At 52.8% G+C, this 14,257-nt stretch overlaps 6 protein-coding genes across 6 annotated transcripts; 3 read left to right on the top strand and 3 right to left on the bottom strand.

Annotated features, from left to right (window-relative positions):
* Positions 1-89: 89 nt before the first annotated feature.
* CTAM01_00160 (uncharacterized protein) lies at positions 90-547 on the bottom strand (the record flags this gene model as incomplete). The annotated part of the gene is made up of 2 exons (XM_060516214.1): positions 90-248; positions 329-547. 2 exons carry the CDS (start codon positions 545-547, stop codon positions 90-92), a joined length of 378 nt encoding a protein of 125 aa, XP_060388840.1.
* Positions 548-1,900: 1,353 nt separating this feature from the next.
* On the top strand, positions 1,901-3,804 carry CTAM01_00159 (phosphoribosylaminoimidazolecarboxamide formyltransferase/IMP cyclohydrolase; the record flags this gene model as incomplete). Its single annotated transcript, XM_060516213.1, has 3 exons — positions 1,901-2,046; positions 2,115-3,597; positions 3,649-3,804. 3 exons carry the CDS (start codon positions 1,901-1,903, stop codon positions 3,802-3,804), a joined length of 1,785 nt encoding a protein of 594 aa, XP_060388839.1.
* Positions 3,805-6,036: 2,232 nt separating this feature from the next.
* Positions 6,037-8,178, top strand: CTAM01_00158 (zinc-responsiveness transcriptional activator; the record flags this gene model as incomplete). Its single annotated transcript, XM_060516212.1, has 3 exons — positions 6,037-7,633; positions 7,688-7,834; positions 7,886-8,178. 3 exons carry the CDS (start codon positions 6,037-6,039, stop codon positions 8,176-8,178), a joined length of 2,037 nt encoding a protein of 678 aa, XP_060388838.1.
* A 159-nt stretch (positions 8,179-8,337) lies between these two features.
* CTAM01_00157 (uncharacterized protein) lies at positions 8,338-8,553 on the bottom strand (the record flags this gene model as incomplete). The annotated part of the gene is made up of 1 exon (XM_060516211.1): positions 8,338-8,553. The coding sequence occupies one exon, from the start codon at positions 8,551-8,553 to the stop codon at positions 8,338-8,340; it is 216 nt and encodes a 71-aa protein (XP_060388837.1).
* A 3,281-nt stretch (positions 8,554-11,834) lies between these two features.
* On the bottom strand, positions 11,835-12,362 carry CTAM01_00156 (ribosomal L29 protein; the record flags this gene model as incomplete). The annotated part of the gene is made up of 2 exons (XM_060516210.1): positions 11,835-12,111; positions 12,214-12,362. The coding sequence occupies 2 exons, from the start codon at positions 12,360-12,362 to the stop codon at positions 11,835-11,837; spliced, it is 426 nt and encodes a 141-aa protein (XP_060388836.1).
* Positions 12,363-13,376: 1,014 nt separating this feature from the next.
* On the top strand, positions 13,377-14,211 carry CTAM01_00155 (vesicle transport V-SNARE protein; the record flags this gene model as incomplete). The annotated part of the gene is made up of 3 exons (XM_060516209.1): positions 13,377-13,445; positions 13,505-13,618; positions 13,708-14,211. 3 exons carry the CDS (start codon positions 13,377-13,379, stop codon positions 14,209-14,211), a joined length of 687 nt encoding a protein of 228 aa, XP_060388835.1.
* Positions 14,212-14,257: the final 46 nt, after the last annotated feature.

Genomic DNA, 14,257 nt, shown 5'->3' with positions numbered 1-14,257 from the left:
ATTGTCCATCCAAATCCATTATCTAATTCATCAAGAAAAGTCGCTAACCCCGCTTCTCTCTATTTCCCCCTTTACTACGTATCTTGGCTTTAATTGTACGTCCTAGCCTCCGCAGCGGCATCGGCATCACGCTGTCTCAGCTGCTGGGTGCTCGCGTCCTTGAGCAAATCGCTCTGAGTCTGCTTCTTCTGGGCGTTCAGTTGCGAGGAGAGCTTCCCGGTGGACTTATTTGCGGCTTTCGCTCGGGCCTGTTGAGGGACATAAGTATTAGTAGGTTTATTCGCGCAGTATTGTGAGAAGAGGGAGGGAGATGGCAGGTGAATCTCACCTCGGCTGCCTCCGCGGCTTTGCGCCGCGCTTCTGCGGCATCGGCAGACGATTGTTGTCCCGATGTGCCGCCACCGCTACCACCGCCCAGTGTCCGTGGCGGACCGCCGACTCTGGCAGGAATCGGCGCGGTCTTGGGCTGGGGCGGGGGAGCGGTGCCAAGCGGGCGACCCGGGGAGTCGAAGTTGTCCCCCTTCTCCTTGCCGCAGACAGAGCCCATTACGGTTTCTGTAGGAGAGTTCGGATAGTTTGCGATTGCGATATGGTATCTAAGGTTATAGGATCGCTGAGGTGGTGGTGGTGCGCGCGCGGAGTGGCGAGGTCGTTTCGGCGCGAGTCGTTCGGGGGAGAACGGGGTGAGGTCGGGGGACGGAGGTGTTCGGGGCCGGATGTACGTAAGGTGTTCGAGCAGGGTCCCGGGAAGGTGCGGTTCGGAGGTGATGCGGTCAGTTTTTGTCGCAATGCGCTTCTACGCTCGGGTCGGTGTTTTGGAAATTCGTAGCTACGATAGATGGCTTTGCGGGTTGCGAAGCTATTTTGAAGTAAAAAGGTCACGAGGAAGGAAGTAAGGCAGTGTCAAAGGTAGGCTGTTGGTTTTAAGCCGGAGAATCAGCGTGGCCGCGTCAGGTAACCTCGTCTATCGATATGAGGCCAAGACCGCCCAGGTTTGCGACGGGACGTTCACTGGTTCACAACGGCCTCCCGCCCATTCCATTGCCCTGCCACAGTGCTCTGTGCCACCCGGTACGAGGGGCACGCTAGCGGTGTTGGGGTTAAGGCGCATCAGCAGTCATGGACCCTTGCCGGGGTCCAGTGCACCACAGTGACAGTCATTCAGGTCGTACACTGCCTACCTTCCCTCCCTTGCCGTTGTGCTCATTTTGAGACTACGGCGGGGGCGGGGCTCATTGGCTCAAAAGAGAGGCGGATGCTCCAAAAAAAAGTTGACGGGCCAATGGCCGAAACTCCAATTCTTTTTTTCCCACAAGGTTTGATGAGCTTGAATCAGTAGGTGGGGGATGAGCAACATACAATGAAACAGTTTGCTTCTCCTCCATCATAATGTTTCTTCACCTGTGACCTGAGGAAGGGAAGATGGGTGAGTGCTTGGTAGAAAACAATAATACGATATCTGAGCGAGTGAAAGTCCTGGGCCATCCAATGTCCCACTCGAGCCGCTAGATGGTTGGAGTTGAGGTCATTGCTGCCGTCGCATAACGTAGCGTTTCCCCTTCCTTTTCGTGCCTCCAGCGGATGCGATGCCGATGCTACGTGGGGCAAAACTACCTAGAGAATACTTTGCCTGCCGCCCTACGCGTATGAGATCACGCCGTACCCATCACGTAGCCAACAAGAAAAAGTTTCGTAGCTTCCTGCCCCTCCCCCTCCTTGATCGGAAGCCGATTTTGCGCAACCTATCCTCCTACCCACAGGCATCATCGCGCAAGGCAAATTTTTGTTTCCCTTGATCCTTCCTGCTTCCTCCCTCTTCTCTTCCTCTTCTTGCTCTATCCTCTAAACAACAATTCTTCCTTCCCCAAGAACTTGTCGTTGCGAGAGCACTTAAGCAAAGATGTCGGGTCAGAAGATTGCCATCGTTTCCGTCTACGATAAGACTGGTCTGCTGGACCTGGCCAAGGGCCTGAACCAGCAGAATGTCCGCATTCTCGCCTCCGGCGGTACGGCCAAGATGATCCGGGAGTCTGGCTTCCCCGTTGAGTAAGTTGCAAGTCCTTGCCGAAACTTTCACGCGTGCAACCCGAAGCTCATGGGCTTTTTTCTGATAGGGACGTCTCTGCCATTACCAAGGCCCCCGAGATGTTGGCCGGCCGTGTCAAGACTCTGCACCCCGCCGTCCACGCCGGAATACTCGCAAGAAACCTCGAGTCCGATGAGAAGGACTTGGCCGACCAGAACATCAACAAGGTCGACTATGTCATTTGCAACCTGTACCCCTTCAAGGATACTGTTGCCAAGGTCAATGTCACTGTCCCCGAGGCTGTCGAGGAGATCGATATTGGTGGCGTCACTCTTATCAGAGCTGCCGCCAAGAACCACAGCCGTGTTACCATTCTCAGTGACCCCAACGACTACGCCGAGTTCCTCAAGGAGCTCCAGGCTGGCGAGATCACCGAGGCAAGCCGTAACCGCTACGCTCTCAAGGCCTTCGAGCACACTGCCGACTACGATGCTGCCATTTCCGACTTCTTCCGCAAGCAATACGCCGCCGATGGCAAGCAGTTCTCCGCTTTGAGATACGGCGCCAACCCCCACCAGAAGCCTGCTGCTGCCTTCGTCAGTGGTGGAGAGCTCCCCTATAAGGTTCTCGGGGGCTCGCCCGGCTACATCAACCTTCTTGACGCCCTCAACAGCTGGCCCCTCGTCAAGGAGCTTAAGCAGGCTCTGGGTAAGCCCGCCGCTGCCAGCTTCAAGCACGTCTCCCCTGCCGGTGCTGCCATTGGCACTCCCCTTACCGACGACGAGAAGAAGGTTTACTTCGTCAACGATATTGAGGGCATCGACTCCTCTCCTCTTGCCCAGGCCTACGCCCGTGCTCGCGGTGCCGACCGCATGAGCAGCTTCGGTGACGTGATTGCCTTGAGTGACATTGTCGATCTCCCCACTGCCAGCATCATCTCCAAGGAGGTTTCTGACGGTGTCATTGCCCCTGGCTTCGAGGATGCTGCCCTTGCGCTTCTGAAGAAGAAGAAGGGCGGCAAGTACCTCGTCCTCCAGATCGACCCCGACTACGTCCCTGCCAAGACCGAGACCCGGACCGTCTACGGAGTCACTCTGCAGCAGGGCCGCAACGATATCGAGATTGCGCCCAAGTCGTTCAACAGAATCATCACTCCCAAGGAGTCTGGGCCCCTCTCCGAGTCCGCCCTCCGAGATTTGACCGTGGCCACCATTGCCCTGAAGTACACTCAGAGTAACTCTGTCTGCTACGCCTACAACGGACAGGTCATTGGTCTTGGCGCTGGTCAGCAGTCCAGAATCCACTGCACGCGCCTCGCTGGCGACAAGGCAGACAACTGGTGGCTTCGTTTCCACCCCCGTGTTCTGGGCATCAAGTGGAAGAAGGGCACCAAGCGCCCCGACAAGAGCAACGCCATCGATCTGTTGGTCAGCGGCGAGCTCCCCAAGTCCGGTGCGGAGCGCGAGATGTTCGAGGCTGTCTTCGAGGAGGTTCCGCCCGCATTTACTGATGCGGAGAGAGAAGAGTGGCTTGGCAAGCTGACCAATGTCGCTGTGTCAAGTGATGCTTTCGTGAGTAAAGTTTGTGCCTGCTTCGAGTGAAAACCTTCTGACAAGAAACAGTTCCCCTTCGTCGACAACGTCTTCCGCGCATCTCGATCCGGAGTCAAGTACATTGCAGCTCCCGGAGGCAGCCAGAATGACGGCGCTGTCTTCGAGACTGCGGAGAAGCTTGGCATTACGTTTGTTGAGCAGAATGTCCGCCTCTTCCATCATTAAGCGTCTGTTATTATACCAAATCGGTGTTGCGGGATTCAACTTGGGCATGAGAATGGACGGATTTTGGTCCTGAAAGGGGGAATAAAAGTTTCAAATGATGATGATAGCTGGCAACCCAACAGCCTTCGTAACTAGATGCGAGCAGCATGCGAGCGGCACGTTAGGCGGCATGTCGGCTGGCCATGTGAGGTGGCAGATACCATTTGCTAAGCACAGATTACAAAAAACGTTGGGCCGCTTTTGTCAGATGACTGTGATATTCAACATATATCCGGAGTACAATGGGATGGACTTTGAAGGAGTTTAGTTTAGCGGAGCCTGAAATCGGTGGCTGCATGGAAATAAAAGCCATTATGAGACGAGAAATTTGTGTTCACGTGCTATGCAGAACCTGCGGCATCGGGCGTATGATTTAGAGTTTTCCTCTTTGACTACGAAGCAGATGATATCTACTTTCAAATGCGTGAACTGCCGATCTCGCAATAGCTCCCGACGCGGGATCTAAAGCAAGCTCGTCGACGCAAACATGGTATGGCAATCAATGGCAAGGCGACTCTAGACGGAAGTCTATTCGCAAGGTAATACGAAGATGTGCATACGAAGACATGCAGCTCTATAATGGCGTTCCCCTCACGTGTGGCTGACATCTACCGCTCCTAAAGGCTGGCTACCATACCCGGACGCCACTTGGGGCATTTCGAGAAGTCAATTTTGGTGTTGAGGCGGCATCGTGGAGATTTTATGAAGTGAAAACATGCAATGGCGTCGTCCTCGGAACTTTATTGCGCGTCATTGTTCCGTGTGTCTGACAGCCCAGTGGCTTGCCATTGTTCTAGAGTCGGATGAACTATTGACGGATGTTGCCTTGTCTCTTGCTTACCCGTCAGTTGGTCTGCTGCCTCTTGAACGCCCCCCTCGCGGTTGATAAAGGACGGTCCCTAGCGCACTGACCAACAGCGTCACCTACTGTGTACCTTAGGTATTACTGCGTATTATTCTCAGAGATATTGTCTTCCAGTGCAAATAAACAGGCACGCACGCAATCTGATATTGAACACTGCTTACATACGCAGACCCTGGCAAGCCAGTCCGAACCAATAGGGAGCTGCTCATGTGCTGAGAAAGGGCACATGGTGGGGCAGGTACCAACCACGGGCCAGTGATTACAGAAACCCCCCCGGTGGCACCCACACCCCTGTGGTCAGCCTCTCAGAGCCAAGTGACGAAGTCTCTTTGGAGTCGGGCCCGCCAGTTCTCTCGAGAGACACATGGGCGAGGGCATGAGGACCGGAGAAAGGGCCTCATCTCGGCGGCCCTCTCGTTTTTCCTACGGCTTTAAGGTTTTTGGGGCTTCTTCTCCAGTCGACCTTGACGAGTATAATAAGGCAGCGGCAGTCGGCACCTTGGGGCGGTTGGAAGTGAGGAACAGACACGGCAAATACTCATTCTCAAGAGACTGAGTGAATTTTGCAGTGCAATATCGCGAACAAGAAAAAAAGGGAAGAAAAAGCCCGGCGCAACAACCATCGCTCCTCAATTATACCGACAGGTACGTCCTATTAAATCATGAAGCGCATATTTGGCAAGGTGATTGACAGCAATGACAGGGGTTCTGGTGTTACGCTGGCAGGTTAGCCCCTCCGTCACCAGCCAGAGAGGCCGCATTTTCGCGCCAGAGGCCATCAAGGTTCTCACGCCGCACCGCACCTGCTCATCGCGCGCCTGCAACACCGCCTTCCCACAACGTGGGTAGGAACTTCTTACCGTTGCGGGTTGCCCTTGGTCCCTGGGAGTCCTGAGAAGAGGAACCAGTGGTGCCCAGTCCAATCCAATTCTTCAATTCTCGACTTCTTGCCCCTCAAGCCTTGTCAACGGTTTGACTCGCCTGGTCACGCCTCGCCTCGCCTCGCTTCGTACCAACCTTGAAGCTTTCATCCCACTTTCATATTACCCTTCTACCCAAGTCTTGGTTCTGTTTCGTCAGGGCATTCATTACTGGACCTTCCTCCACAACGTTATTCCGTTACTACTACATCTACCCTCCCCGACTCTGACACCTGGAGGAATTCTCCGTCCCCAGGGTCTCAGTTTTGCGGCTCTTTTCTTCCCACCTTCTCCAAGAACCCCCCGACCTCCAGTGGCCCAAGCTGCCGGTCGATCGACAGTCTCCGTGGAACTTCTCCCGAGCCGCATGGAAGATTCAGAGATCCTTAACATCGTCATATCAGAGTTATGGACGGCCAGCACGACGGCTTACCGTCCTTCGGTGGCCACGGCTCCGGCTTCTTTCTCGACCCGTTGGACGTGGAACATCTTAACGACCATTTCACCGGTGGCGTCACTTTGCCAGTATCGCACGATGAGTCCTGTATGGATTTGAACTTCGACCATATTGCCTGCAGAGGCCCGGATAGCAACAACCAACACCACCCTGTACCCAACCACAACCACCCTCTCACCCTGAACACCATGCCGATGCATGCCCGAAGACACCACAGCCTATCCACGATGCCTACACTACCCAACTACTTCGATCCCAGAGGCCAAATGCCCTTGGGCTTCGGCTCGAATGCCATCATGTCACCAACGGGGGCCATAGGCTTTGGCGTCTCGACCCCCAACTCGAGCCCTCAGCTCGAGGATGATAGTACCTCCGCGGCTTGCAGCAGCTTGGACTGCAATCGATGTGTTAGCGAGTGTGGCGCTAGTGAAGCTGGCGATGTTTGCACCGATGCAGAGTGCGCTCAAGCTTGCGACGATGACGACTGCGACGAAGCTGCTGCGCTTTGTACAGACGCCGAGTGTCCAGCCAACGACATCATCTCTGATAAGGACAAAGCTGCTGCCGATGTGCTGGCGTCTATTGGGGACGCTTTCAGCCAGGATGGCATGCTACCTCCGTCGATGTCTTCGATGCCGTCGATGTCTGCTCAATATTACGCAACCCAAAGCTCCTATCAAAATGGAGGAATCCAAGCAGCAACTCCAAGTCATTTCCACGCCGGCGGGATGACCATGTCGATGGCTCATTCAATGAATATAGGCAACTCTTTTCAGAGTAATCCCGACCTCTTTCACACTGCCCTCGAGTCTGTAATCGACTTTCAGGATCCTAGCATGCCTGAGCCCATAGGATGGATGGCACTTGGCTTGCACCTTAACGATCATGCACACGCTCAGACAACCTGTATACGGCCTTGTATGACAGAGAACCGGAATTTGCCGACCAGGTGCCCGCTTCCTCACCAAGCGCATGCTCATCAAGGTGAACTTGATTTCTCCTTTTGCATTCCCGACCCAAGCTCAGGGTTTGTACCTTGCGGCGCTGAGCTCAACGGCGTCGAGGATTGGGCTAGCCATTTCCAAGAACAACATGTTATTGCGCCAGAAGGAGAGCATACCAACTATTCCCATGCATCGCAACACTCTTACCCAAACCTGATGGCGCCGAATCGTCAGTCTGATTACCTTCCAGGAGGTCTTCCTGACCCGGCCCATGCTGCCCAAGGTAAGGAGCCCAGCACATCTCCTCTATCAGGGCTCCAGGCGTCTTCGTCCCCACGACCGTCTCCGGCCACTGCACAAACCCAGCCCAGCCCTGATAAGCCCGGGGCTGAAGTGTTCATTTGCCAATGGGTAATCGCCGGTCAGATTTGCGGTATGAGCTACTCGAACGATGACGCTCTGCAGATGCATTGCAAGGAGAGACACATCGTCAACCTTGGAAAGACAGATGCAGGATACAAATGCTGCTGGGAGGGATGTGCGCGTGAAGGGCATTTCACGCAAAAGAGCAAGCTTGAACGTCACCTGCAGACACACACCGGCTGTAAGTCACGACCTCATCATCTTCAATGACCAAGTATGCTGATAATGCGCCTAGTCAAACCGGTCAGGTGCACTATATGCGATACCCCGTTGTCTGCCAAGCAGTCTCTTGCGCAGCACATGAGGATTCATACTGGAGAAAAGCCCTGGACCTGCAAGTTTCCCGATTGCAAAGCATCGTTCAAGCAGCAGAGTGCATTGAGTAAGTGAAACCAATATCCTTGGGTCCAAATAATTTCTAACTATATTCTAGCAATGCACCAGCGAACCCACACAGGCGAAAAGCCACTCAAGTGCGAGGTTTGCGGCAAGGCGTTTGGCGAATCGTCCAATTTGTCGAAACACAGAAAGACGCATAACGTGAAGGGTGCTTTCAAGTGTGATTTCTGTGACAAGGACTTTCATAGACTGGACCAGAAACGCAGACATGAGAAGATTCACCGTAAGGTCGCGGATGCGCTTAAGGCTGATAATTCTACTCCGTCTATCAAGAAGACACAGGGCGGTCGAGTTACAAAGACAGCAGATCGAAGAAACAGTAAGTGATCAACGTGGACAAGGTTGATCGCTTCGCTGGTGGTTTTTGTGGTTCAGGGGGGGGGGGGGCATTCTCACACTACGGATGGCTTTTTTCTTTGTCGACGTCTCATGAAATACCCTTATAGGCTCCAAGATACCGGACTGGCGTTTACATGGAGAAATGGATCAGGTCAGGACGGCATAACAGACTTCGGTGTTCAAGGCGGCGGCGAAAAGTTCAAGGGACTTGGACTTATTCTGACTTTGGTGGGCTTGGGAAAACATTCTGTTTTTCATGACGAATTCACGGTAGGTACGGTCAGCAATGAGGATAGAATTAGTATTGTAGCAATACAGTACTAGCAGTAATACCGTATGGATGACGCTTAATTGACGAAACATGTTGAGGGTGTTCTCCATGGCTTTCGAGTTGTATCTTTCTGTTTCCAAATTAGTGGACTTGGTTATGCCCGCACTCGGCCCAGAGACCAATATTATCATTGAACGACAGATCTGTATCAATCCGTAGATGATCCTTTCGGGAGCACATATTCCACAGGTAAAATGGTTTTCCGGTCCTGCCATGGAACTCAGGGAAGGACGGGTCATTGAGATTCCGGTGATGGCTATCTATGTTCTGTCTCGGTAGGACTTACGCACCCTGTAGGCCATCACAGGCCATCACAACCCCAGAAACCGGGTTTGCGACCAGAGTAGGTGAGTGGGCAGCGACCCGGCCATGTTGTCAACCTTCTGCTCGGGGGCACGTATGAGCTAGGGAGGGGGAGAAGGCTTGTGCAGCGTTACTAACATATGAATGACATTACTACGATTGCCGCGCAAGGCAACAGAGCAGTGTTCTTGCCTTTTCTTTCGTAGGTTTTGGTCCTGGTTCCGTGCTCCTGAGGCGTTGATGAATACGAGCTGGAGATGGTGAGAGTCTTTCTATGTGGTGTCTATAGTTTGCCAGTCTCGTCATCGCTTCAGCTTGTGACCAAGTATTACACGGCACTAGATATGACAGTGGAGGTGATAGGATTGTCATGTGGCATGGTGATGATCAGATTACAAACGAAGTCTTCATTCATCGGTACAGAAGGTGACTATGTGCGAGCTTATGTCCCACTTTTCGCCTTTATTCGCCATCCTGGCGAGGCAGCCAAGGAGTAGGAGACTTTGACGGGAGACTTTGACGACAAAATTCATATCTGGCGAACCACGAATAAAACGTTCTGCGGCCTTCCTCACGAATCAGAGCGAACAAGGTTTTCTCTCGTGAACGGTATCTTCCGAGAGAGAGGTAGTACGGTGAATGTAAGTTTGGAGGCGTTCTGTCAGGTGGAGAGGGGAATCGCTTTGGTCGTAGAGGGACATACCCGACGCGATGAACTCTCGGATGAGGGACATGGTGTACCTTGGGGGGTGGGGGGGCGTGAAGTTGGTAGATTTACCCTTCTGCACCCTACCCCTCGTGCCCCTTTCCCCCTTTTTCTCCCCTCCTGCCTCCTGGCGATGCTTCGGCGAGATTCTGTATTGTGGCTTCACGAAAGGGGAGGCATCACATGATGATGAAATTTGCCGCATTGAGGAGAAAGTCTTGCGTTGGTTTGGGGAGGATCTTGTTCTTGGAAATGATGCCCTGAACTTGGCTGCGGGCGTTGTTCGTGATGCTCGACAAGTTTGGTGGCGGTTCAGCGGGTCTCAAGTGAGGTGGATGCTGATGTTAACCAAAAACCGCCATGGAATGGCAAGGCAGACCTATTTTGTCTGTCTGTCGTGTTCGTGCCGATAGTGAAGAATCCTTTGAGCTCAGGCTGTCTTTGGACTTGATGTGCCTTGCCGACGAGAGTTGTTATCTATGGGTGGAGAGACTCGTAACAGAACGTGAAGTTGAAGCCTGTCCCTTACTAGGCTGAAATGGATGAGATAGCAATGAAAGTATTCCATGGGCTGACCTCGCTTCACTGACAATATTGTGAACTTCGCTTTTTCCATGACCGAGTGCTGTGTCCTGGTGTCCAGACTCGTTCCACCCATAGGAAGGCATCGAGGGTAGAGCGTTGGATGAAGCCTCAATGACATCGCCAGAAGACGGCGTCCAATACCCGTAAACCAATCATTGTGAGCGATTCCACTTCAGTATCCTTGTCGTCTTAATTCAACGTTAAGACAAGTAAAGACTTTGCAGAGTCTATACACATTTGACAAGAACTTGAGACGGCCCTCGAAACGTGCCTCCGTTGTTCCTCACCACGGCATTAAGTATCTTATTTCATGGCATTGCACGTTGTATGGAGCCAAGCCTCGGGATATCATGTTGCTACTTCCTTTTTCTAGGCACGAGAAGATGGTCGTACTTGTGTTGGCGGGATGCCCCCTCCCACGCAACTTGCCCCATCCCGAGGTCGATTCTTCTTATTGTCCACACAGGGTTTCACAGGGAGATGAAGGTCTGGGAAGAGAAAATGGGGTAAGCTGCAGGAAACTACAGGAGCTGGTGCAGCGTTTGCCTGGCTTTGATCTGGTCTACTAAGGAAAAGCGTGCTGCGCTGAATAAAATTGTTCTAGTAGTAGTTGCCACTAAGAAGACTCTAGACGATATCGCCTTCGGCGAAAAGGAAGTAGAGGTGTGCCTGTGGTGACGGGGACGGCATGACCACTCATCACCGACTAATGTCATATCATCGCGTGGAAGTGTTATCTTCTGAACAGAACCATGGTTCCATGAGGCAATGTGCCTTGGTGTTCTTTGCTGTAGTTTGCGAATGAAACCGTGAGCTTCAGAGGCCAGTCTCGAGGGCGATGAAGTGTGGCGGAGGCTCTCGGATTGGCGCTTGTCATCTACCTACCATATCGAAATTCCGCGATAGAGACGCCAATCTCGTAAGGTAGACATGTCTCCAGATATCAAGCAGTTAAATGGGGGAGGGCAGAAACACAACTTGAAATCAAGTCTAAGGCGTCGACATCAAAAATAGATATAGGCCATAGACAGTAGACATGGACGAATGAGAGGTGACTACAAGCTTGAGCATGGAAATCGTCTGGCCTGTGTCTGCTTACTTCCCTTAAGCAATGGTAATCGTCACACAACGTCATATATCAATGTATAGGGACTCCATCACATTTGAAGAAGAAAAAAAGAGCAAACTTTTGAAGTCGGGACATCTTTGGGCCCCATCATTTTGGCAGCGCTATGCTACCTCACACCACACACGCCCGAGGGAATCCTCTCCCTCCCACCACGCAAGAAAGGAGGGGTGGGAAAGAACAAGAGAGGGGGATTCTTGTGAAGCCCATCCTTTTTCGTTTTTCGCTTGACCAATGTTTTGACCCGTCTTGAGAGAAATCCATTTCGTGTTTTGCAGCACTGGGGGGAGAAATGATAAAAGTGCAAATAAACCCTTAATTTCCCTCCGTGACCATGCAATGCATCATCGAGTAATTCGGGATCCCCGTGTGCCAAAAACGTGTTACGCCTCCGTGACCATTTTCATTGTTCCTCATCCCCAGATCTAACCCAGCAGCGGTCGGTCTAAATTTAAGCAGACTGTATGAAGAAGTCAGTTTCAATGTTTCCTAAGGATGCCATTCGTGATCTCGGCCAGGGAACATGAGAAGTAGCGCTCAACAGAGTGTCGAAGATCGTTCCCTCATGATGCGGCCTTTGTCAATCGCTCCTCTCATGGCTCCCTGGCCTCCATTCGAATGGCAGATATTCCGACTCTACTGACCTTGACGGCGAACTTGCGCTGGGGGAAGTGGGTGGTGCGCTTCTTGGCCTTGTCGGTGACAGCGCTGGCCTCCTTCTCGGACAATCTCCGGCGGATGGCACGGGTCTGCTTCGCGCGGAGGTCGAGGGGAGCGTACTTCTTGTTCTTGTAGAACAGGCGGAGCTGGGCGCGTTGCTTGGAGTTGATGACGGTAAGGACGCGAGCGATCGACTTGCGGATGTCGTGGCTGTAGAGCGGAAATTTTCACCGGTCAGTCCTCTTGGTTTCTCATTTTTCGATCGACGATTCCTCCAATCAACTCGGATCAGGACAGGGGGATCAAACGCACATCTTGTTCAGCTTGCTGCCGGAAGAGGCGATCTTCTGGATGCGGAGCTGACCGAGCTCGGTCTTGAGCTCACCAAGTTGCTTGGTCAAATCATCCTTGTTCTTGCTCCAAAGGGCGACGGCCTTGACCTTTCCGGACGACTGGGACATGATGAATTCTCGTCAGCGAAACGGGTTCTCTTTTCTCCTATGTGGCTCCTTGCAAGCAGCTCCTGCCGCCTCTGGTGTTCGCTTTTTTCGTCGGGAAGGGGCTAATTCGGGCGCGGGGTGTCGAGGATTCGGCGGGAAAGTTGCGTCGGGCTATTCGAGGATCGCGAATTCCATCAGGGAGAGCAAAAGGGGTTCACTCACCATCTTGACTGATATGGGGGGTGGCGCTGGATATCTGGGTTAGTATCGACACGTCGTGAGAGAGGCTGAGGTGATCGATCGTAAATTTGAAAGTTTGGCAAAAAGCTGTTGCCCTAGTTTGTGCGCAAAAATTCGGGACCCGGCGCGGGGCCTGCTGTGATTGGGTGCATGTGGGCCTTGGGGTTTCGAAGTCGCTGGTCGTGAACTGCGCCACAGCGACTCTAGCCACAGTCTGTCACCTGGGCTGACCATTCTCGAGCCAAAGCAGCTCGGCTGAGCGAGATGTCAATGGCATCGACATGTAGTTGCAACACTGTGTCTCGAATCTTTGGAAACATCTAGGGAAGCTGGCGATATTGCACAAATGTTTCGAAGTTGATCAATTAGCCCTTTTGCCTTTGGGCATAAAGATATCATAGGCCTAATTCCCGTTTCATGCCATTTGTCCCTCGTCAGAAGACTTTTTGCCAACAAGTATTTAATGAGGCAAACAGAATGCCCGAGTAACAATACCTTCTACACACGAGTTTTTTCATGGCGTTCTAGCACATCATGAGCAAATCCTTGATGCTCCAGCTTTTAATGCGACTCTACCCGCACCTGCAGTTCTCGTGCAACACTTTCGGCACTTACATAATCATTCGATGTGCACGGTCCATGTGACGCCGAGCTCCTCCCCTGCTGCGTCTGGTCCCTGCCGACAGTCCCAGACACGCGGACATGCCAGAGTCCATCGAAAGACAACATCTCGACATCAAAGGTCTACCAACGTACAGCAACCACCAAGCCATACACAATTAGCATCGAGGCGCTATGGCTGCAGCTACAGGAAACACCGGCTGGGCCCAGCTGCGGCAACAGGCAAGAAGTCTAGAAACACAGGTACGATATTCCTCCGCTCAGAACGTCATCCAGGCTTCCCTGACATCCGGCCTCCACAGACAGAGACGCTATTCCACACCTACTCTCAGTTCTCGACGGTATCCGACATCCCGGCAAAGCCCACAGAAGAAGAAAGGACCACAGAAGCGAAGCTCCAAGATCTCCTCGAAAAAGTACGCTCAAGCCCTCGTTCGACAGATCTCGGCTCTCACCCCCTTCGCTGCCTTGAACGTCCGTACTAACATGGCCGCCAAACCATCAGCGCGAGAATGTCATTTCACAATTATCCCGCCTCCTCGATTCAGAAGCTGCTCTCACCTCATCCGCTCTGAAACAGAACAACCTGGCTCTCCTTCGTGAGAAGCTCGCCGAGCATAAGCGCGATCTCGTGCGTCTGCGCAAAACCATTTCCGAGGCTCGCGATCGCGCCCACCTTCTTACGAACGTTCGCTCCGACATCGACGAATACCGTGCCAATAACCCCGAAAACGCCGAGGCCGAGTACATGCTTGCTGAGCGCAGCCGCATCGATAATAGTCACAACATGGCCGATAGCGTCTTGTCCCAGGCATACGCTGTCCAGGACAGCTTCAATATTCAGCGCGAGACACTCGCCAGCATCAACCGTCGTATCACCATGGCTGCCAGCCAGGTACCGGGGTTGAACAGTCTAATTAGCCGTATCTCAGCTAAGAAGCGCCGGGACGGCATCATAATGGGCGCATTCATTGCGTTTTGCTTCCTGATGTTCTGGTGGTTCTTGTAATAAGCGGAGGCCCGGCATGGCTGAAATGACGTTCCTCGTGTGTTTG

The sequence above is a fragment of the Colletotrichum tamarilloi genome, assembly GCF_030869305.1.
Source record: "Colletotrichum tamarilloi strain Tom-12 chromosome Unknown Scaffold_1.1, whole genome shotgun sequence".
In the NCBI taxonomy this organism is placed as follows: Eukaryota; Fungi; Ascomycota; class Sordariomycetes; order Glomerellales; family Glomerellaceae; genus Colletotrichum; species Colletotrichum tamarilloi.
The sequence above is the reverse complement of the archived record's forward strand: the minus strand, read 5'-3'. Positions and strand labels throughout refer to the sequence as shown.